Here is a 20,568-nt window from a genome sequence, read left to right as displayed (position 1 = left end):
GTCGTACTACATGTAATGCTCGCCTTCTAGGCCACGGCGCGTCTGCAGCAGACTGCTGAGGCAAAACGCAGTAGTTGGATGAGAGGAAGCTTCCGTTGCGCAGCGCGAGGGCGGTACGAATATGCCACGTGCGCGCCGAATTCGAACCGAACTGGTTCTTAGACCTAAGTAGCAAGCTCAACTCGGATATAGATGGAGCGCCGAATGGCTGGATGCGAGAGATGAGAACGCGAGCGTCCAGGCTGAAGAGATGGACAGGATTGCAGCGCACCGAATGGAGAAGAGCATCTACGGCTTCCTTGACAGTGCACTTGCAGCGGAAACCGAACAGTATGCGTGGATATTTGAAGAGGACAGCTTCGTTATAAAGTGCATCTTGTCCAGAATCTTACAACGACATGGCCATCTATCGCAAACCTAACGGGCGGTGAACTACTAAGAATGTCAGGTATTCGCAAAGGAGCGAACACGTGCTTACGCATATAACCTACCAGCACCCCACGACGCCACGCCGCACACCTATCAATGCAAGCCGAACGATCTCCAGTCCAGGCTATAGCATGACCCCTCCAACGAACGCAGATCCACGCAGTCTATCAGGCGGTGGCACGCCGGCGCGGTTCCGCACACGCTGCAAGCGGGAACGTTGAGCGACATGAGCCCTACGGCGCAAACGTTTCCCTCTCGTCAGCTATCCCATGCGCACGCGCCATGACGCAGTCTAAGTCTTACCAAAGTCCAGTCTGTGCTGCGCCAGCCATTGCCAGTCGTCCAGTCCGTAGTCCGCTAGCGTGAGACTCGGGTCCGGATGCGGATCGCACAAGGTGTGCGCGACGGGCTGAGGCTGCTTGCTCTTTGCGAGATAGGCGTAGAATAGCTCGGTCCCTGTTCCGAGGAGGTCCAGCGCACTATCTGCGTCGGCAAGAGCGGACCTGATGAAGTGCAAGGCGAGGTCGCCGAGCGAGGGGATGTAGCACACTTTCAGCGCGGGCCGTTGCTTGACCTGCGAGCGCGATACGTGAGTACAAGCGTACACAAGCATACCAAAGTCAGCGTTACCAGCTGCAGGAACGCGTCCAGGGCTTCCTGCTCTTCGTCGACGTTGATGAAGAGGGCACCGAGGTTGCGCGGGAGGCAGTCCACGAACACCTGTGCCCGTGCGGCCGAGAATTGCATCCCGCCCCATCCAAGACCGAGCACCTCCAGGTTCGGGAGCTCGGGAAGCAGCCTGATCACCGGCTGCGACTGCCGGGAGCACAGTCCCAGATATAGGCGCCGGAGATGGCGCTTGTTCTTGAGGAAGGCGACCACGGGGTCTGCGTCGCAGTCGCGCATCTCGCTGGTGTACTCCACCAGGAACTTGAAGGACGTCAGGACGTGAAACGCCTCGGGAGAGGACGCAAAGACCGAGAGTATGTTGTCGGTGTTCCACGAGTTGGCGGTGACCGTGAGGGAAGTCAGGGACGGCGAGTGCTCGGTGAGCCGCCTGAGGCCCGTAGCCCCTGTCGCGCGCAAGAACGTGGCGGCTGTCAAGTTGGGGAGGGGTTCCTCTGGGAACATCCAATATGAGGTGGTGACTTCTTCTACGGATGGCGCGCTGGAGTTGACAAGCTGCAGAGAAGCTTCGTAGCACCGTCGCTCGTGCGGGGACATATTGGGGAGACTGGGGATCCATTCGTTCACATTGAGCATGAGTGTGATCTTTCTTAGCCCGTGGAGCTCAACAAGCTCAGGCCATAGGAACTGCATCGGCCTGTGGATGTAATGGATATTGTTGTAAGAACAAGGATGGCCGAGAACAGAACGGGGCATACGAGATGAGGAGCGAACGAAGGTGGGGGCATCTTCGCAGCGCTTCTACAGCGTGTCGAGGAATCAGGCCTAGTAGGTTTCCCCGCCATTCGAAAGATTCCAGCGACGGGAGAGCGTTCAAGGCTGCTGTTACAGCCTCTACAACGTATACGCGTGAAGATCCCGGCGAATGCGCGCCTCGAGTGCCTGCTCACCCAATCCACCCGCGCTCGATAGCGAGAGCGGTGATTCGTACCAGCGTATTGATAATTGCTTCACTCCCTTAGCAAACTCGCTGTTTCCTGCCATGTGCTGGAGGATGCTCGTTGCCATGCCGTTGTACTTCCTCAATTGCGTATTTTCTTCTTCGGACCATGGTACCTCGTGATTCCAATGACGTTCGGGTTTTCTCTTAATCCCAAAGATCAGTGTGATGCGTGAGAATAGCAGAGGAAGAACGAGATCATGAAACATTTTGGAGACCAGGAGGAGAGTCTTTTGCGTGGGTCTAGAGGACAGTTCGGCGACGAGTTGGAAGAGCTCGACGGGAAGTTGCATGCTGGCCATGATGTGAGGGTGAGGATATGGTATCGGTGAGAAAAAGATAAAGAGGGAAGCGCATTGCGTGAACTTGAGAACCACGCTCGACTCGCCGCCGAGACGCGCAGAGACATTCACAGGAGCGGACGCGGTCACGCTTTCTGGCGCTCCCCAGAGCGTGACGAGAGAGGGCGTAACGCATCGCGTTCGTAAGTTGCGGCAGCACGGCAGATCGTCTGGGCGCTGCCTTGTCACCACCAGCCATCCTCACTGGGCGGACATGCTCTGACCTCCTTCCACCGAAACATCCGCCATGCCCGGGACGGACACGAGGCGAGCCTGAAATGCATAAAACGCTGCGTCAACCCACTCACGGTGACGGGTAGGTTTCGGTCTCTTGCCCCAGGTGATTCATCCGCATCTTCAGTCTCATCGTCCAAGTTGACCGTTTCCCGTATTCAGGACTAGCGCTGCCTCCGCGACTGCCCGTGCCTATTCCTTACTCCACGCAACGGTGGCAGCATTTGGCTGAGCAACCGTATGTACATCTTTGGAGTGTCGAGGTGCACACTGCTGATACAGCCGCCAGGTAACTGCCTGTCCTTCCGAGCACTACGCACCAAGATGAGGCTGCTGAATACGTGGACAGGTCAATTTGTGGACAAGGACCCCAAGGAGACCGGATATGCAATCCTATCGCATACGTGGGACAACGTCGAACAGTCGTATCAGGATGTTCGATTCATCCAGAGCTCGTACAACGACCAGGGCCGACTACACCTCCTCGGCTTGCCAGCTCGCCTCGCTCGCAGGCTGGTTCGTAAGTCTTGGGACGTTGGTCAATCTCTACTTCGCTCAGCATCGGGGCCATGTACCAAAGCCCATCATTACCTCCGTAGTGGCGTACGGCTGTTAACAAGGCACGGCTCGCGCTCCTCCGGGACCCCCATGATATCTCCCCCTCAGAGCACATACTCATCCCCAGTTCATCGACCGAGTACACCTCGACCAGTGTCTACTCCCAGCGCTGTCACGTCTATCTGGTCTGATCCTCGACTGTCGCCGAAGATCCGAGACGCATGCAGGGTGGCGCGCGAGGCCGGGCATCGGTACCTCTGGATCGATTCCTGCGGCATCGACAAGACGAGCAGCTCCGAACTGACCGAATCCATCAACTCAATGTACAAGTGGTACGGCCTCGCGGAGGTGTGCTATGCCTATCTTGCCGACGTCCCGTCTGGCGAGGACCCTCGTGCCGACCAATCCGCGTTCCGTGAGAGCCGGTGGCATAAGCGCGGATGGACGCTGCAGGAGCTCATCGCGCCCTTCGATGTAGTGTTCCTCGCCGAGGACTGGACGCAGATTGGAACGAAGCTCGCGCTTGTTGACCTCGTCGAGGAGATCACGGGCATCCCTGAGGGGGCTCTGATACACGCGAAGTCGCTCGACGAGTTTAGCGTGGCCCAACGACTCTCGTGGGCAGCGCAGCGGGAAACGACGAGAGAAGAGGATCGCGCGTACTCGCTACTGGGGATTTTCAACATCAACATGCCCACGCTCTACGGCGAGGGGGCGCGCGCTTTCCGGCGGCTACAGGAGGAGATCTTGCGGCGCATTCCCGACCTGAGCCTCTTCGCTTGGGAGGCCTATATCTATGAGGACTTCGACACAGATCATGACCTTATCCAGGCGCTACAGAATGTCCGGTGGTTCGCCATACGGAAGAGAGGGGAAACACCGCTTGACGCACGCATCAGCAGCTTTGCAAGGGGGGGGGAAGATCAAAGCCATCCCTCACGACGACGTGTTCCGTCGGCTAGAGCTCACGGACCTTCCAGCTCCCGAATACACCTTCACCCCGCACGGCATCCGCACCAAGCTACCCGTCATACCGCTTTCCCTTGCACTCCCTCAGCAGCCCGCAGAGCATGATGACAAAGAATCCCACTGGTACCTGGTCATCCTCGGGTGCGAACACGACGACTACCCTGGCGCTCTTCTCGGGCAGGCCTGCGTCATCCCTCCCTCTGAGTCTGGCGTGGAATACTTGTACCAAGGTCTTATGGCGGTCATGCCTATACCACAACGCGGTGCTGTATGGCCGGACATCTTCCCCTTGTCGCCGGCAACCATTGAGCGTTATCGCGAGCACATCCAGGTGAAGACCGTGTATATATCTCAGCCGGAGCGTACTACCCCGCTATCAAGGGATGTTCTCCGTCGCCCGCACAAGACTCTCAATCTGGTGCTGTTGAAGGAGACTCGTGATGCTCTACGTGCCCAAGGGTACACAGCGGAACTCCAAGGGCCGGACGAGGACCATCCAACCACTTACTGGCTCACGCTTGCCAACGACGACCAGATGATTACCGTAGAGTATCAGTATACTTTCGAGGGTGATTACAACTATCGTCGCTGGTTGCGAATCAAGGCGACTGTCAGTATATTGCGACCCGCTTCTGGCTTAGCCGGAGGAGTGGAAGTGGAGCCGAGCTCTGTGCAGTGGTCGGATTGGTGTGATCCAGATGGGTCATGGAATGCGTCGCTGCTCATAGAGAAAGTTGCCTTCGCTCTCCCGACAAGGCAACTCACCATGCAGCTCAGCTTCGATTTTGCGGCGCCGTCGCATTACTTCCTGCGCGTCGAAGTCGTCACCGAGACGCCGCAGGACACATCTCCCACGTCGCCCGAGTCGGTCCAGGTAGACGGGCTTCAGGCGTCAGGCGCTGACGATGAACAGGGCGCGCAGGACAACGAGGCCGAGGGTGCGGGAGGGGGAGGCGGCGTCTGTGGCGTCCTCGACGATGCACGCGTTGGGATGCTCGATTCGGAGGGTGGCGTGGCTGGGCCGGAGGCGTGCCCTAACGGAGAGGCGAGCGGAGCTAGGCAGGCATCGGACGACGGAAAGGTCGATCATGAATTGGAGGGCGAGGGAGGCGTGTCGACTTGATGCGACTGCTTGCCGGATGACTTGAAGGGAGGGTATGGCCAAATTCCTGGCGGACCGTTTCGTGTTCGTTGTGCGTTCCTTAGTGCACTAGCATTGTGTTCTCGTGTTTCTTTCGGAAAATGGAAAGGATGTCTATACGGTTTGTTTGCGCCGTTGATTTGGTCCTCGACCGACAACCTCACTCTAATCTTAAGGCGTAAGACTGAGATGACTTGTATCGACGAATGGTATGAGAAGGCAGGGGGAGGAGAACCTGACTTGTCGGTCGCCGAGACACGCAGCTCGGACAATATTCGCAGACGCGGGCGCGGTCACGCTCTCTGCGGAGCGTGACGGGAGGCGTAACGCCTCACGTTCGTGATGGAGTGGTTGCGATGGCGCGGCGGCGGTGCGTTGGTCACCGCCAGCCATCGTCTTTTATCACGCCTCTCCACCAGGACTGTTGGCAACCCATGCTGGATCTTTCGCAATTCCGCGGCACAACATGCAAGTTCCGTACTCACACCGAAGGGAGCAATACGAAGTAACAGCCGATATGTGAGGTATCGATTCCAAGTGTAAGTATGGGGACGCCTGCCGACGCGCCAGATGGAACAACAATGCTGTCCATACTCCATGATCTTATGATGATCTAGGCGACGACTCAGTATGGGACATTCAAGTCCTCGCAACGAATGGCTTACGCGGACGCAACAAAGCGTCATCACAATAGCGATCGGGTGATCTCAAATGGACACTCAAAAACTTTTGGTTTCCCTCACTGCTTCTTCTGGCTCCCTCACTTCCTACGACGATCCGCGTATTCCAGGACCTGGTGTTCTGTACGCCTGACGACTTTGACAGTACTTATACACTCTACTGCTTCACCATACTCAACCCCTCAAGCCCAACTCTCGTCTTTCTTTGCCCGGCGCATTCATAATACCATGGTCAACTTCACCATTCTTGCCGGAGGCTACTCGTCTGCTATCGTGACATATCTCTTCAACTCTGATGCTGGCGCGCTTTCTGTCGTCGGCCAGTCGCCCACTGGTACCAACCCATCGTGGATTGCGCTTCACCCTACCAACCAGAGCATTCTCTAGTGAGCTCTGGTTTTGTGGTGCCGCGCCATACATCCCTAACCCCATGAATAGCGCCACGAATGAGAACACCGAGGGGGGCCTGCAGTCGTTTGTTATCAAAAATGACGGCCTCCTTACAGACGCACTCGCCACCGTCTCGTCTGGTGGGAATGGCCCTGCGTTCGCCGTTCCTCTGTCTACTGGCGAGGTTGCCGGCATGAACGTCAGTCTCCTTGCCTTCCGTCTTTCTCGTCCCCACATATCCACATATGTCGACATCCACGTCCACATGTACCACCCTCTTCTATTCCACCCATTCCTGTAGTAGTGCTGCGCCACCGGTGCTTGGGTGGGAGCGCAGTATACACGGTCTCACACTTTACCACAGTTCGGTTCAGGAAACGGGGTCATCGTGCCCACAGAGGAGGATCCGACGCAGTTTGTCTCTGGCGCACCAGTCATCACATTCCCGGCGCCCCCGTCCCCGGCGGTCTCGCACCCACACATGGCGCTCGAGGTTGGCTCGGAGGTCTTTGTCCCTGACTTGGTACGTGCCCTGTTTCGTAATCATGCTACTGGACACACCATACTGCGGAGCATGACGATTGTTGGCTGTGAGCATATGTCCTCCTATGTTTGCGTGCATGCGCTCTACTCGGCTGCCCTGGGCCGCATAAACTGGGCTTGGGCGGGTGGCGGCCACTAAGCACTGCTTGTAGCATTTGTGTTGTGCTAACATGGCTGCGAACGCCGGAGCGTGAGATGCGTCCAGATGACCATCGTCCTGCTAGACTATGTTTGTCGCAGTACGGATGCGCTCGGAGGGAGGCATCTGACCGAAGCGAGAGGATCGTATCTATCACAGGGTCGCCGCTCCGACCGGATGATTGGGGGGGCGCATGATGCTCGCCATCTCCAACCGGCGCGATTGCCAGAGTTGTGTCGATCCGTCTTAGGTTTGAATCTTACTTAGCGCCACAATGGAGGCTAGAGTCGATATGGATGTGTATCCGGGTTGTTCTGCAGGACCACGGCTGACGTAGCCATGATACGGAAACACGACCTTCCGACGACCTTTCTTGTACAGCTGCAAGCCACGCCAATCTGACCGTGTCATCCACCTCCACAGGGTGCAGACACCATCCACCGCCTCGTGCGCGACGGCCCCGCAGGCAACTTCAAGGTCCAAGGCGAGATCGAGCAGCCCGCCGGCTCCGGCCCCCGGCACATCGTCGTGCGCGGCGACCAGCTCTACACGATCCACGAGCTTGCCTCCACGCTCACGCAGCAGACGATCCCCGCCGACCCGTCCGTCCCCGCCGCGCCGCTCGCCGCGAACCTCTCCATCGTGCCCCCCGGGCTCCCCGCGGGCGCGTCGATGGCCGCCGCGGAGCTCCTCCTCGCGGAGGCGTCCCCGGCGCCGGGCTCGAACTTCACCCAGGCGTTCCTGTACGCGTCGAACCGGAACGTCGGCGCGCAGGACCCGCGCGGGGACGCGATCGCGATCTTCGCGCTCGAGCCGCAGCTCGCGCTCGTCAAGCACGTCTTCACGGGGCTCGACCAGATCCGCGGGATGCAGCTCAGCGGGGGGCCAGAGAACGAGTACGTCGTCGCGGCGGGGGTCGCGGGGAGCGCGGGGACGGTCGTGCTCCGGCGCACGAACGGGGGCGCGGACCTGGAGATCGTGGCGACGAACACGGACGTCCCGACGCGGTCGAGCTTCGTTTGGCTCAGCGACTGAGCTGGGCGGGGTCTGTCTGTCCAGTCTCTTGGCGTGACCATAGCAATTATGCGTGTATCTATCACCAGGTTATCTGTGCTCTTGATGAGGACGCCCACGGCCAATCTCGAGTGCCGTCGTCTGCGACCGTTGCAGGCTCTCTATCTGAATGCGCCCCCTCCCAACACGAATGCCAAAACCATTCCTCTCTCCCAGGAGGACATCGCGAACCCGCACTAGTGTCACAATTCAACCCCCGAACCGCGGAACCCGACCGCTGCGCACACGCAACTCAATTGTGCGCGGGCTCCCCGTGACAGCAGGCATGCGCCGGGAGCAGAAGCCCGCCCGTCTCCGTACTTCGTCTTCGTGCACATGTCGCGCGGTGCCCAGCTTTGCGTGTTCTGTCCGTGCGCGACGTCTTCTGGAGCCCGGGTCCGTGGTGCGGAAGGTATATTACGAGAGGGTATACGGCGGCGCGCGCCCGTCCGAGTCCGACCGCGCAGCAGCGAATAGCGAGGGGTACCGTACATTTTTTGCTGCCTACCGGAGAGCGTATCTGGGGTTCGTCTATAGTCCGCAAAGAATCCTGAATAACTGAGGCGTAAACAAAAGAAGGGGTGGTGCAGCGCCGCCCCGCAGGCGGGCGAGCGCGAGAGGTCCGAGTTCGTCCGTAGCAAAACGTGATGGGACATGAAGACGAGGCGAAGGGTATGAGACATGTGGCGGGGGACTGCGGGCAGCGACGAGCGACTGCTAACGAGCCCGCATGCCAAGGGGGGTACCGATGCGGGGGGCATTACGGGTATTAAACGACGTTATACATATGTACAGCAGCGGGTCCTGTGCAGGTAGTGAGTGTGCAGACGACGACGACGGGGGAGGGTCCGCTATGGTCAGCACGAGCAATCCAATCCAAGAAGCATGTCACCGTGGGGGGGCCCAATTGTATCATTACACGAACGTCCGTTCTCCCTTCTCGCATGAACTTTTTGTTTGGCTCACGGGGACCGCGGGTCGTTCACGACGCGGTCATCCGGCGGCCGCCAGGCGCGCTCCGCCTCGACGCTTGTCCACCTACGATCGACGGCTGCATCCTTGCGGCAGCGTTCGCTGGGTAGGCGTTCGTGCCGAACGCAGAATACTGGCCGGGGTGGTGCGCCGCCGGGTACTGATGCGCGGCCGCGACGTAATGATGCTGCTGCTGGTGCGGGTACTGCATGCCCGGCCCAGGATACGACACGCTGGGTGCGGCGACGGGCGCAGGCGCGTACGCCGAGGGCCCGACAAGCGACCCCGAGGCGTAGCCTGGCTGGCTGGGCCGACGCGAGGCGGGGGGACACGCGGGGGGCGGGACGTCGCGCTCGTAGCTCCAGGTAGCGAACGGCGAGGGCGCGATGGACATGGACATGGGGGCCTTGCCCACGACGACGGCGCTGGCGGCACGCGCGCGAGAGCTGGCAGCGACGCCGGCGTGGCCCGGGTAGGGTGAGGGCGGGGGGCTGCCGGCGTGGATGAGCTGGACGAGGTGGGGGTGGCGCTTGGCCTCTGCGAGGAAGAGGTGTGCGCCGGCGAGCTCTGGGGCGGGGTCGAGGACGATACGGCTGAGCGCGGGGTTCTGCGCGATCTGTGGAGATCAGAAGGGTCAGCATCGTGGCATGCGTTTCAGGACGACGCGCTAAGAGAAAGGAGTGCGTGGATTAGGAAGGACGGAAGCCAGGGGAGCGGGGCAGCGCGTCCGATCGGATGTGGGAGAGATAGGGAGCAGAGGGGGAGAAGAGGAGAAGGACGGAGAAAGCGGAGAGACGCACGTCAAGCAGAGTCGTGTTCCACACCGCGGGCAACATCGTGCTCAGCGTGTGCAGCCGGGGGAGCGTCGCGAGCGCCTTGGTGAGCGCGCTCGCGGCGGGAGAGGGGCTGAGCCGGAAGGCGACGTTCACCGTTTCCTGCAAGAAGCCGTCAGTTACGTCAATCATCACACATCGAATCCCTGCCAATTCCTCCCGTCCGAGAACACCAGCGAAGCTCGACGCAGCAGAACCCATCTTCCTGTCCGTCGCTCATCTGCTACCAGTCCATTCTCGGACATGCGCGCACGACGCAGTGAAACAGATCGAACGCGACTCACCAGCTTGTGCCAGCGCGTCATGGCCTTCGCGAGCTGTTCGAAGATGTAGATTGCATTAGGCTGCGTCAGATACGCGTTCTTGCGGATGACGAGGTGTCGGACGCGGCGCGTCTTCGCAAACGCCTCGCAGAACTGCACCACGCCACGGTCGCGGCTAAGAGCGTCTGCCGCCGGGATCACGCCAGTCGTGACGGTCAGCGTCGAGTCGGCGTTGTCCACGGTGACGTCGAGTGTGTCGAGGTTCGAGCACAGGGGGATGAGGTCGCGGAGCGCGGGAGAGGTAGCGTGCAGGTGGAGGCTGCGGATGCACGGCGCGAGCGAGGGAGTGTAGCGCAGGGCGCGGAGGAGGAGCTCGACATGGCGCGGGGTGCGGAGGACTGGATGGCGGTAGTGGACGGGGGTCGCGATACGTAACCAGGCGCGGCAGACGAGCAGCGGGGAGATCACGTTCGGAAGGGTGGAGGGAGGCGTCTGGTAGGGATGCCAGGAAGCCCGCGAGGGCTCTGGAGACTGAACGAGGATGAGGGCGAGGATGCGCTCGAGGATCTCCTCGGGGACGTCAGCGAGCGTGGCGAGGCGGGTGCGGGTGCGGGGGGCTGCTGTGCGGCGGGCAGGCATCGGGGACGGCGGCGGCGGCTAGCGTGGACGGACTGGGTGTGTGCTGGTGATGAAGTGCGCGCCGGGCGAGAAGAGATAGGCGTGGCCTTGAGCCGTTCGTTTACTGGGACGAGGACGGGGTGAGCTGGCGAGAGTGGGCAGATATAAGCACGGCGGATCGCTTGCGAGCGAGCACAGGCGCGCGATGCTGTTTATTCCCGATGTGAGCAACACGGGCCCAGCCAGCGGGACACGCGCCTTTATACTGCACACTCCTCTACGCGAGCACCGTCCACCAGCTGGGCTGCTCGGGGAACCTCGTACGTGAGCTGTGCTGCTCTCTTGGCCAACGATGGCCCAAAGAATGATGGGCACTGCAAGTCAAGGTTTGAGGCTGGGCTGCCATTTGTTTGGCCGCAATTGTCTTTCGTCCTCGGACTCTCTCCGTCTGGCTTCGTCCTCTATCCTCCCACCGAGCAAGGAATGACAACAGCAGGTGGTGCCCCTCGCGACGGGCCAGCTCCTCCCACGCGCCGCGAGCCGACGTCGCGCATAGACGAGAGCGAAAAGCAGAGCGCGCGACGTGCCAGAGCTCGCCCGACAGCCGTCCGTCCGCCCGGCCAGCCGTTCATCTACGATTTCTCCTCATCAGGAACCGGCGCTGACCCATCCTGGAGCTCGGGCCAGCCCAGGCCCAAATCCGGCAACTTATCTCGGCTGCTATCGCCGATCCGCCGATTCCTGCCTCGTTGCCGGCGGCATGTACAAATGCGACAGCCGGCGGACACCTGCATGCCACCTCCACACTTTCTGAGCCTCCAGAACACTCGCCGGGATGTCGCGTGCAGAGGACGCTCTACGACATGGCAACCTCTCAACGTAACCTAGGGCCTTCCCCAAATCTTCAGGCCTCGTCTTCTGTTCCCCTCTTCACCATTCATTCTGCCATCCCACTGCCCAACCCGTCAGAAGATCCCCGGGAATCTAACAGAAAGCGTAAACGCACATGCCGCCCCTCCCGCCGCTGCGTTCCCCCTCTCCCCCTTCCGGAAATACTCCCTGCGCACCGGCGTAACCACGACCACGGACGTGCCGATCGACACCAAGCTGGGTCTCGCCTTGCGTCTCGCGCCTCGGGGCAGATTCGACGAGAGACCTCTCACGACAATACGGACCATTCTGACAGGCGCACTGCCTGTCCCGCCTGTTCCGCCTCTGGCCCCTATTCCAGCAGAGTCTGATCGCCGCAAGTAATGCAATCGACCGGGCGCTGCGTAGCGTGGCGACCCGACACAGCAAGTCACGGCTCCCTCTCGCGCTCACGTACGCCAGCGCCCCTCCTTCCCCGCCGCGCCGCCGACCACCCATATCCATCTCACGCAGCTGCCGGTGCGCGCGCCAGTGCTTCCGGAGTGCCACCCATTAATGGTTCTGACGGATGCACATGACGGGGCGAACGGCGCAGCGCGACGCTTGTTCGGGAGGAAGGCTGCCTGCCTCATATGGGCGACCCTTCGAGTGGTGCCTCTCTAGACTCTCGTATCATCTATCCATCAGCGTCGCTCCAGTCTAGCGGAACGTCCAAGTTCTGGCGCCGAGGCAGTAGTAGCGTACTCTAAACGCTCTCCACCATCATGTCAATCCAAACCTTGCACCCAGAACTCGATTTGACAGGCGGCGCCGCCCCACGAGCCGAGGCATATACTGGTGAGCGCCGTTATCCAGGCTCTGGGTCGACCGACTCGCCCGTGCACGCACGCATGCATGATCATATCCTCGCAAGCACCCAAACAATTGCGCTCGCCCGAGGCGCCGGTACGCGTTGACGTGCTCATGCTCATGACATGCAGGCAATTCGAGATCTATCGCCCGATGGTCCCCGCTGCGGTGCTCGCTGACAAGCTCCTCGAACCTTCAAGTTGCCAGTGCCACCCCGCCATCCCCGTGCGGACATGACAATCAGCACAAGCAAATCCGGCCGCGCCGCCTTCGGAGCGATCATCATCAATGCTCGAGGTCAGCGTTCACATTGAACGCTATCAGGCCGGCTGGGCTCAATTCCTTCCTGACCGCCACGCTTTGGTGCATGTGGGTGTTGTTCCGCGCGCACAAACGTTGACAAAGCTGTGCCGTTCGAGCTTGTCCACAGCCGCGCCTCGATCAGCCCGTGCTCGGTCTGCTCGGGCTCGCGTCCAAGCTTGTGCTGCTGCTGCTGCTGCTGCTGCTGCTGCTGCGCACGCTGCCGCCGAACGCTGAGCACCTCCTCTGCGCGCCGTAGGTTCCTGCGCCCCGAGTCGGGGCAAGCCTAGTGCAGCAGCGTGCCGTCCGCTGGTTCTAGCACTGACCAGCCCTACACTTGCGCCGCGCCGCGTGCCGGAACGCTCCCGTAATAGCTTGCCTGTGCGCCACCCCCCCGATGACGAAAGACTCGCTGGACGCATGAACCTGAAACGCAAGCAAGCCGGACAGAACGCACAAGAGCTCTCCCCTCCCACCTCCCCCGGACGCAGAGGTCGCGGAGCACGACGACGGCGCAGTTGCTAGGGTCTCCTGGAGCCTTCCTCGCACGTCCGCCTTCGGCATCTGTCTCTGCTCTGCTCGAGCTAACCTTCGCCCGCCTTCGAGTTCGCCTTCGACTTCTCGCACGCAGGCACGAGGCACGCGAGGCCCGACGAGCCGCCCGCGCTCCAGGTGCATGTCACGTAGCTACCGTCTTCGCGATTCGTGCTCAACTTCTCGACCCTCGATGGACTCCCGGAGGCGGGCATTCTGCGGACTTTGCGGGCGTGCGGGGCGAGCCCATGGCTCGCCCTTCCAGGGCGCAGCGGATCGCCGCCGTACGAACATGACAGCAAAAGCGAACACCATTGAGTAGGTGACAGACACCACAGGCATCACGGACACACACGGGAGACGGTGATCAGCCAGAACCCGGCTCCAGGACTGACTCCGCCGCCTCTTCGAACCTATTCTGCGCTGGTTCCAGTCTTCGCGTCGAGATATGCAAGTATCGAATACTTCTCTCCACGTCATGCTTGGCCGACCAGGAGATCACCATGCTTGGCTGCTACATGCATGCACGCATGCATGCATGCGCGCCCTGCCGGCGGTAGAAGAGCGAGAGATGCAGATGTACGTAGGAGGGGATCGATCTGAACGCGTCGAAACCTTCAGCCTCTGGGCGTCCCTGCGATCACCCGAACGAGCAGGTGTGGTGCGGAACGTTGATGCATCCGGAAGGAGGCTTGTCTGCTGTACATGCAAGCACGGACGTGTAAGTCGTTGCTTCCACATCTATTCCTCTCGTGACCTCGTCGACATCGCGACGCTCACCCCCCTCCATATAGCAATCTGACCATCAGGAGGAGGAAGAGCCCCGGCGCACACACCTACGGCCGGACCGGCAACTATGCGCACGAGACGAGTGTAGAATTGATACATTGCGGGTCTCCGGGAAACAGATTTCCATCCGCAACGCAAGACACTCTTCCAGCAATGACCACAGTCCTAGGAATTCACAGCGCACCCACAGACATGCGACCCTTGAGTTCCACACGGTGTTGTGAGTATTCCATGATCGTCCTCCTCGAATGCTATCAGAACCCACAGGACTCACACGCGCATTCCAGGTCGACCCTCCCTCCCCTGAGACGCCCACCGCTCGGTAGCTGTTGTCGTCTCCCCGTTTCGCCTGGACACCTTTGGGAACCCTCGATTTTGCATGCCCTTCGCCGAGCGATGTTCGCCCGAGGCGACGCCATTGCCCCATGGGAAATGCCACACGACGTCTCCGGCGCGGGTTCACACGGCCAGCCATTCGCTGCGTGCATCGGCTACGTCGCGTTCGCGGCCCTCCGGCTTCGATGCTTTCGTCAGCAAGAATGCGCCCGACGCTGGACGCAAGCCAGCGGCGCGCCGCGCGACCCTCGCCCGACCCTCGCTCCCGAAGTCCCGCCCCCGCTGTCGCACGCGCTCCCGGAGGCGCGTGCGGGTGCCTGGCGGCATCCGTGCCTTGGCATGCAGCGGCGGCCGCGGTCCGCAGGCGTCAGGCCTGGAACGCGAGGGACCCGAACTGGGAACCCGAAGCGGGGCTGCGATCCCTCCCGTGAGGGATGGTCGCCAGGGCGCGCGACAGCGCACGACAGCGCGTCGGCGTCCTTCCCTGGACCCCTCCCCCCTGCTTGCCCCCGCCGCTTGCTGCTGAATCGGCTGGGGGTCCGACTGGCGGCTGGCGGGGGTGGCTGGTGGCACCGCCGATGCCCAATGCCGCACTACCCACGCCCGGCGAGACGGTGACGGCAGCGACGCAGCTGCTGCAATCTCCGGGCCTTCGACCGCCGCGCGACGACGACGTTCTGCACGCCATTGGCTCTGGGTGTGCCATTGGGCAGCGAGCCGCCTCGCCTTCCGCGTGGGGACGGGAGGTGGTTTGTTAATGCGGACAAGTACGGTGGGAACTCGCGCGGGGGGGTGCGGGCCTCGAGTCGGCACTTCTTCCGCTTGTTCCGACAATGAAAAAATGCGGCTTGCCGACCGCGCTGGGCTTCGTGCCCTGATGGGCCGTGGAGGTGTACGGCATCCGGTGCTCGATGGTCGATACGCGGCGGGCGATGTGCGGTGTACTTGCTGATATGCTTTCTGCGGCTTCGCTAACGGCACCAGCCGGGTTGCGCGTCGCGTACTCGTCGCAGGCCCTGGAAACTGTAAGCTTCAAATGATCCAAACCTCTGTCCGTGGAAGGTCTCGGTCTCTCTATGGAACCTTCCAGCTCGCGCAGAATAGGGAGAGTACCTGGAGTATGGGGATACGGAGTCTCCCCGTGCGCCATGCCGCTGGCTCGAGTACGGGTGCCGTGCACCCTAGAAGTTTGCTGACTACAACGTGAGTCAAGCAGTCGATGTTTGGTCGCTCACACAACTCTCGTCATAGACGACCACGCTGCTGCATGCAGTAGGTCCGTTTCCAGGTGCACCTGGGGCACAAGAAGACACAAAGCCAGACCGTCTCCGGGGAACTCTCGACTTGTGCTGCGCAGAGCCCGTCGCGTGGGTCGCGCAGAGCCTGTGTGTGCCGCACTAGAGCCGATGCGCTTCTGCTCGGACTAACCCATCGTCATATATTCTCGGAGAGTGCTCTTCCACTTGCGTATGCTTTCGTGGGCGCCTTCTATCTTCGTGTTGAGTACTTGTGTCCGACGTCGGATTCGACAGAATCCTGGCGCTTCGACCAGGGCGCAGACGTGTCTCAATGGTGCGGTAATTACTTCGGAACAGCAACGACACGACACGACGTTTCGCCGTGCCTGCGACGCTCTTCTCGCTAATTGGACTTGCTCAAAGTCATGCTGGCCGGGCCGCCCTAAGAGCACGGTCTGGAGCGCCGCGAACCATCACGGTGTCGGTGAATCCAGTATACACCGCTCCGTTTCGCGCAGGTCCGCGCTAGGTCACGCACAATGCCGACACCTCGACGTGAGTCACTTCAGCTTCAGTGAAGCTCCATTCGCCTTGCAGCACAACGTACATGAGCACGCGATGGGGTACGCCACTGGCGTGTGCTACTGGATGGCTAGTGGGGGCGTTGTTCCTCTTTAGGGGTCAGAACTGTGTTGCTGTGGGTACCATTCTAATCTTCCCTACTCCTGTCAGAACCCTCGTTTTTTCCTACAGGTTTGTGGTTCGGACGTCACCCGTCAAATACGCTGCAGTTCAAACAAATATCCGGCGCAGCGCCGTGATCATGTCATATTGTGTGCATCCGCATGGTTCCACACAGATGGCGGCCCACCGAGTTCCGCGGGGTCAAGACGAGGGTTGGTGGTACGTATGCATTACCCCAAACAAGATGCTATGTAACACCACGCTGCACAATGCAAGACTGTTTCTTGAGCCCTCCGATTTTCGTGTGCTCACTTACGGCACTGCACACCTGCGAGCCTCGGGGAGGCACAGGTATCAGTTTGTGGGTGTGGTGACTAGCATGGATCCTGACATCTATTTTCATCTGCGAAGGGCCTTCCTCGGAGGCATGTAGCGAACACTTGAACTAACACTCTGTCCGCTTGTCGGAGTCCGATGTCAAGATAGGTCTAGTATGCGATGTGTACGTGATTAATCCGCGACTCACTCTCCACACAGGGTCGACAAGCTCCGCGAGGCCGGTCTGGGAGAGAACTTTGCGGGATGGGGTAGAAAACAATCCTTCAATCGGTGTGGCGCGCACCGCACGGCAACCAGCCTGATGCGCCTTCGGCCATGTCGCGGTGGACAGCCAGCTGCCAGGGGTGATGAAGCTTATGTGAAGCGTTCAACCGCTTCGACCCTTGGGTCTTGTTTAAAACGCGGGCCGTCTGAGGTGGCCACGTTCTCGACGAAGCGAAATATAATTCTGCTGTGGTCTTCGTATCTTCGAGAGCTTAAGTGATGAGTTTGAGAGCAATCGCCGCGGATCGGACGAGGTGGTTGAGAGCGACGGGGTTCGTGGACCTGATCAATGGCCCGGTGCCGGCCGTGTACCAAAACTCGTGCGTGAAGAGCTCGAGAGGCGAAACGACGGAGGGACACGTCGTCCCTGCTGTATGCCGTCTGATTTCCTTGGTGCCTCATGCGGCGTACTTCGTTCCTTCCGAGGAATGCATGCGGTTCATATTGTTCCACCTACAGCCACACAAGCCGCAGTCGATCGCGAGCACACTGCATTCTTGCCTGCGGGAAATGTGAGATCGGACGGCTGCTTTGGACGTGCCACTGACCCGATCAGTGGCAGCCGGCACCTTGCCGCTGATAATAGCGGAGGAAATTTTCTGCAAGTGCGCGGATTTGCTTGTACAGGAACCCGACACCGAAGGTAAGGTCGCGGAAGCGTCTGGAGGGGGAACCAAGTCCACAGGAGAGCCGTGGACACCAGCACCTTCACGTTGGGCCTCCTGACCAGAGACTCGCATCCTGCCACGATAGTCACTGCTCGCAAACTTCAGACGCAGTCGTCTTGGTGGCTCGTCAATGGGTCGGCGGACTGCTGTGGAGGTCTGTGAAACGTCGACAGAAACTGGATGACGCGGAGAAAGAACAGGCAATAACGTTACTCGTATCGGTACACACATCGACCAGGGACAATACACCCTCCGAACATCCAACTGATCTAATGGAGTTTCAACAATCGCATCCCTCACCCAACCCTCCTGACGGAAACACGGGCACATCGTTCAGTACCTGCCCTGCGACTGGTCGTCGAACCCGCCGTACCAGCTCAGGAGCGTCTGCGCGAAGAACACGAACAGCACGAACAAGAAGATCGCGAGGAATATGACGAGGCCGCTGTGGCGGTACCAGTACAGCTCCGCGAGCTGCTCGAGGTAGCGGATCATGACCTTGCCCGTAAGTTTTGACTCGCCTTCGGCGCGCACGCCGAAAGAGAACGGCACCTCCGCGATCGCCTTGGCGGGAATGTTGCATTTCACGAGGAGGTCGAGCGCGATCTTGAACCCGTCAGAGTTCAGATTGCGCGCCTTCAAGAACTAGGGCGGGCGAGAACACGTAAGACGCGCGAAGATGGACGGGCATGACAGGGGGAGGAGACCGGACGGTAACACGTACCGTTTCCTTGCGGATTCCGAAGAAACCTGACATGGGGTCGCTTGCGGACGTGAGAGGGAGCGCGAGCAGGCGCGCGCCGTTAGAGATGACGCGACGGTAGAGCGGCCAGCCTTCGTCGATCGCGACGCCCTTCGCGTACCGCGTTCCAAGCGCGAACTGCTTCGTAGGTGACATGGAGGCGAGCATGGCGGGGACGTATTCAGGGGGGTGCTACGCGTTGCCACAGTTTGAGTAAACGCAGTGCAATCGCAGGGGAGCAGGAGACAGGAGGATGGGAATACATGCATACCTGCAAGTCCGCGTCCATGCACAACATGTTGTCGCCCTGCGCCTCTCTGAAGCCGCGGACCACCGCGCTACTGAGGCCGCGCTCCGTTGTCCGCACGATGATGCGGACGTTGTAGCCCTCGCGCCGGAGGTCGTCGACGGTCTCGACAGAACCGTCTCGCGAGTTGTCATCTACGACGATGACTTCGACCTCGTGCGGGCTGACGGGGGAGCCCGCCTGGGACAGCGCGCCAAAGATGCGTGTCACAAGCGGACGTAAGTTGCCGTTCTCCCTGTATGCGGGGACGACGACGGAGTAGTGAATGCCAGACATTGTTCAAGTCGGGCGTGTTTGTTGGATTGGGGAAGGCGCGGGCGGACAGTCAAGTCTAGAAACCAGTTCGTCGATGATGTTGCGAACAGCCCGGGTCCGACGGGAGAACAGAAGCAAATGAGAGGACGAGGAGACTTTGAGCTCTACAAACAAGGTGGGAGAAGACGGGAGGGATGAGGTGGCAGACGTATTTTGGAGGACGGCGGACACGTCGATCATCTGAATTCGACGCGCGCGTGGCAGGCCCGTACTGCCACCGCCCTTTGCGCTATTTCCCTCACGCTAATTGCTCCCATTCCATCACCCACGTTGTACTCATCTCCCTGCTATCCAGCCCATAAATGACCTCTCTGGTGGACCGCATTGTGTTCCTATGTCGACGCGGCTACAGACGTTCATTGTAAACAGGCCACGCCTAGGTTGATACGAGCGTTTCTTGCACAGCGCCGCGGTGTAGGACGCAGTCCTGACCATCGTAACTAGGCAGAACATCGGACACTGCAAAGCTATGTTCCTGACCCCGAGAGAAAGCCGCGCTCGGTGTAAACAATGTTGTTTCACTGATCTCTACCACAAAGAGCCCGGTTTCTTACTGCTTGCTCGCGCGACAGGACTGACATTATACCTCAGATCTTTGCGCCATGCGATAACTTCAACCGAAACGGGGAGTCCCCTGAGACGAAGCCAAACCCCCGCTATATTCCAATCCATTGCATGCATGGGCCTGCAAGGCGAGCAATCGTATCAGGGCCTCAACGACTCTGCCCGAGGGTGCCAAGGTCTCCTCGCTGTCTGCAGTCTGGGGTGACCCTGCGCTCGTGAGCCAAGGTCCGGATGGTTTGTATCACCGCGCGGGCGCGTGCTTATTGTTATATCTGCAACATTTCGTGCTGCATCGACAGAACGAGCAGCGCCGAGCAGTCCGAGCTCAATGTATTGTTGCTATGAGAAGGTAGCCGTAAGCTATCGCTTTCTTGCCCAGATGCCCCCGCTACCCAGTCGCACTTCCGTCGGAGTAAGCGGTAAACCAGAGACTGAACGCTCCAGCGACTCACAGAGTCGCGGAACGTGAACTTCCTCTCCGACGACTGACACATTCTTGGGTCGAAATCAAGCCCAGAGAGGTCCAGCTCAAGGTACCGGAGCTGATCGAAGGTTCCGAGGGGCGGACAGCGTCGAGCTTGAAGCTGACGCGGACGATCACCCTCATGGCGGCGGTCGAGCCCGTCGCAAGGGCCAGCATGGATAGCTGCTTCCACCAGGTCCTTATCGAGCTGGCCGAGGAGGAGCATGTCGAAGAGATGAAGACAGAGGCCGTCGAATCTGACGAGTGGCGGTTTGAGACGGAGACCGTCGTCTCCGCTGAAGAGATGGGTCGTGCACATGGTCTTCAGGGCCGACATGGCACGGCTGGTGAGCACAGTGGTGATTGTTGGGCCTCGAAGTTCGGGCAGCGGTTCAGACGCGGTCGTGGGGAGAGATCGGGGCCCTAAGTTCGGACTTGCCGAATGGTGCATCCAAGCGTTGAAGGTAGACAAAGTCCGAGTATATGACTTTGAATGTCGAAACCTGATGCTGGTAC

General features: G+C 60.1%; 7 protein-coding genes across 7 annotated transcripts; 4 read left to right on the top strand and 3 right to left on the bottom strand.

Moving 5' to 3' along the window:
• Positions 1 to 366: 366 nt before the first annotated feature.
• On the bottom strand, positions 367 to 2,440 carry DICSQDRAFT_160243 (uncharacterized protein). Its single transcript, XM_007363335.1, has 6 exons — positions 2,007 to 2,440; positions 1,815 to 1,950; positions 1,060 to 1,753; positions 733 to 1,003; positions 479 to 662; positions 367 to 417 (listed from the first exon to the last, which is right to left on the bottom strand). Exons 1-5 carry the CDS (start codon positions 2,356 to 2,358, stop codon positions 523 to 525), a joined length of 1,593 nt encoding a protein of 530 aa, XP_007363397.1. The 5' UTR covers positions 2,359 to 2,440; the 3' UTR covers positions 367 to 417; positions 479 to 522.
• A 145-nt stretch (positions 2,441 to 2,585) lies between these two features.
• DICSQDRAFT_101609 (HET-domain-containing protein) lies at positions 2,586 to 5,632 on the top strand. The gene is made up of 3 exons (XM_007363334.1): positions 2,586 to 2,737; positions 2,794 to 2,869; positions 2,921 to 5,632. Exon 3 carries the CDS (start codon positions 2,956 to 2,958, stop codon positions 4,261 to 4,263), a length of 1,308 nt encoding a protein of 435 aa, XP_007363396.1. The 5' UTR covers positions 2,586 to 2,737; positions 2,794 to 2,869; positions 2,921 to 2,955; the 3' UTR covers positions 4,264 to 5,632.
• A 302-nt stretch (positions 5,633 to 5,934) lies between these two features.
• DICSQDRAFT_134286 (putative isomerase YbhE) lies at positions 5,935 to 10,999 on the top strand. Its single transcript, XM_007363333.1, has 5 exons — positions 5,935 to 6,365; positions 6,418 to 6,568; positions 6,734 to 6,892; positions 7,475 to 9,692; positions 9,877 to 10,999. Exons 1-4 carry the CDS (start codon positions 6,208 to 6,210, stop codon positions 8,084 to 8,086), a joined length of 1,080 nt encoding a protein of 359 aa, XP_007363395.1. The 5' UTR covers positions 5,935 to 6,207; the 3' UTR covers positions 8,087 to 9,692; positions 9,877 to 10,999.
• Positions 11,000 to 12,807: 1,808 nt separating this feature from the next.
• Positions 12,808 to 13,558, bottom strand: DICSQDRAFT_167728 (uncharacterized protein; the record flags this gene model as incomplete). The annotated part of the gene is made up of 3 exons (XM_007363332.1): positions 12,808 to 13,095; positions 13,267 to 13,340; positions 13,399 to 13,558. The coding sequence occupies 3 exons, from the start codon at positions 13,556 to 13,558 to the stop codon at positions 12,808 to 12,810; spliced, it is 522 nt and encodes a 173-aa protein (XP_007363394.1).
• Positions 13,559 to 14,511: 953 nt separating this feature from the next.
• Positions 14,512 to 14,994, top strand: DICSQDRAFT_145172 (uncharacterized protein; the record flags this gene model as incomplete). The annotated part of the gene is made up of 1 exon (XM_007363331.1): positions 14,512 to 14,994. One exon carries the CDS (start codon positions 14,512 to 14,514, stop codon positions 14,992 to 14,994), a length of 483 nt encoding a protein of 160 aa, XP_007363393.1.
• A 2,825-nt stretch (positions 14,995 to 17,819) lies between these two features.
• On the bottom strand, positions 17,820 to 19,116 carry DICSQDRAFT_101599 (uncharacterized protein). Its single transcript, XM_007363330.1, has 3 exons — positions 18,675 to 19,116; positions 18,386 to 18,595; positions 17,820 to 18,306 (listed from the first exon to the last, which is right to left on the bottom strand). Exons 1-3 carry the CDS (start codon positions 18,984 to 18,986, stop codon positions 17,995 to 17,997), a joined length of 834 nt encoding a protein of 277 aa, XP_007363392.1. The 5' UTR covers positions 18,987 to 19,116; the 3' UTR covers positions 17,820 to 17,994.
• An 852-nt stretch (positions 19,117 to 19,968) lies between these two features.
• Positions 19,969 to 20,479, top strand: DICSQDRAFT_167726 (uncharacterized protein; the record flags this gene model as incomplete). Its single annotated transcript, XM_007363329.1, has 2 exons — positions 19,969 to 20,001; positions 20,102 to 20,479. The coding sequence occupies 2 exons, from the start codon at positions 19,969 to 19,971 to the stop codon at positions 20,477 to 20,479; spliced, it is 411 nt and encodes a 136-aa protein (XP_007363391.1).
• Between the last annotated feature and the right edge of the window lie 89 nt (positions 20,480 to 20,568).

Source organism: Dichomitus squalens (assembly GCF_000275845.1).
Source record: "Dichomitus squalens LYAD-421 SS1 unplaced genomic scaffold DICSQscaffold_6, whole genome shotgun sequence".
In the NCBI taxonomy this organism is placed as follows: domain Eukaryota; kingdom Fungi; phylum Basidiomycota; class Agaricomycetes; order Polyporales; family Polyporaceae; genus Dichomitus; species Dichomitus squalens.
The sequence above is the reverse complement of the archived record's forward strand: the minus strand, read 5'-3'. Positions and strand labels throughout refer to the sequence as shown.

Coding starts and splice junctions, on each gene's coding strand:
- DICSQDRAFT_160243 (XM_007363335.1), bottom strand. CDS start 2,358: ATGGCCAGCATGCAACTTCCCGTCGAGCTCTTCCAACTCGTCGCCGAA. Junction 1,951..2,006: donor ATCGAGCGCGGGTGGATTGG/GTGAGCAGGCAC, acceptor TATACGTTGTAG/AGGCTGTAACAGCAGCCTTG. Junction 663..732: donor GCAGCACAGACTGGACTTTG/GTAAGACTTAGA, acceptor TTTGCGCCGTAG/GGCTCATGTCGCTCAACGTT.
- DICSQDRAFT_101609 (XM_007363334.1), top strand. CDS start 2,956: ATGAGGCTGCTGAATACGTGGACAGGTCAATTTGTGGACAAGGACCCC.
- DICSQDRAFT_134286 (XM_007363333.1), top strand. CDS start 6,208: ATGGTCAACTTCACCATTCTTGCCGGAGGCTACTCGTCTGCTATCGTG. Junction 6,366..6,417: donor ACCAACCAGAGCATTCTCTA/GTGAGCTCTGGT, acceptor CCCCATGAATAG/CGCCACGAATGAGAACACCG. Junction 6,893..7,474: donor AGGTCTTTGTCCCTGACTTG/GTACGTGCCCTG, acceptor CCACCTCCACAG/GGTGCAGACACCATCCACCG.
- DICSQDRAFT_101599 (XM_007363330.1), bottom strand. CDS start 18,986: ATGTCTGGCATTCACTACTCCGTCGTCGTCCCCGCATACAGGGAGAAC. Junction 18,596..18,674: donor GCATGGACGCGGACTTGCAG/GTATGCATGTAT, acceptor GGCAACGCGTAG/CACCCCCCTGAATACGTCCC. Junction 18,307..18,385: donor TCGGAATCCGCAAGGAAACG/GTACGTGTTACC, acceptor CGCCCGCCCTAG/TTCTTGAAGGCGCGCAATCT.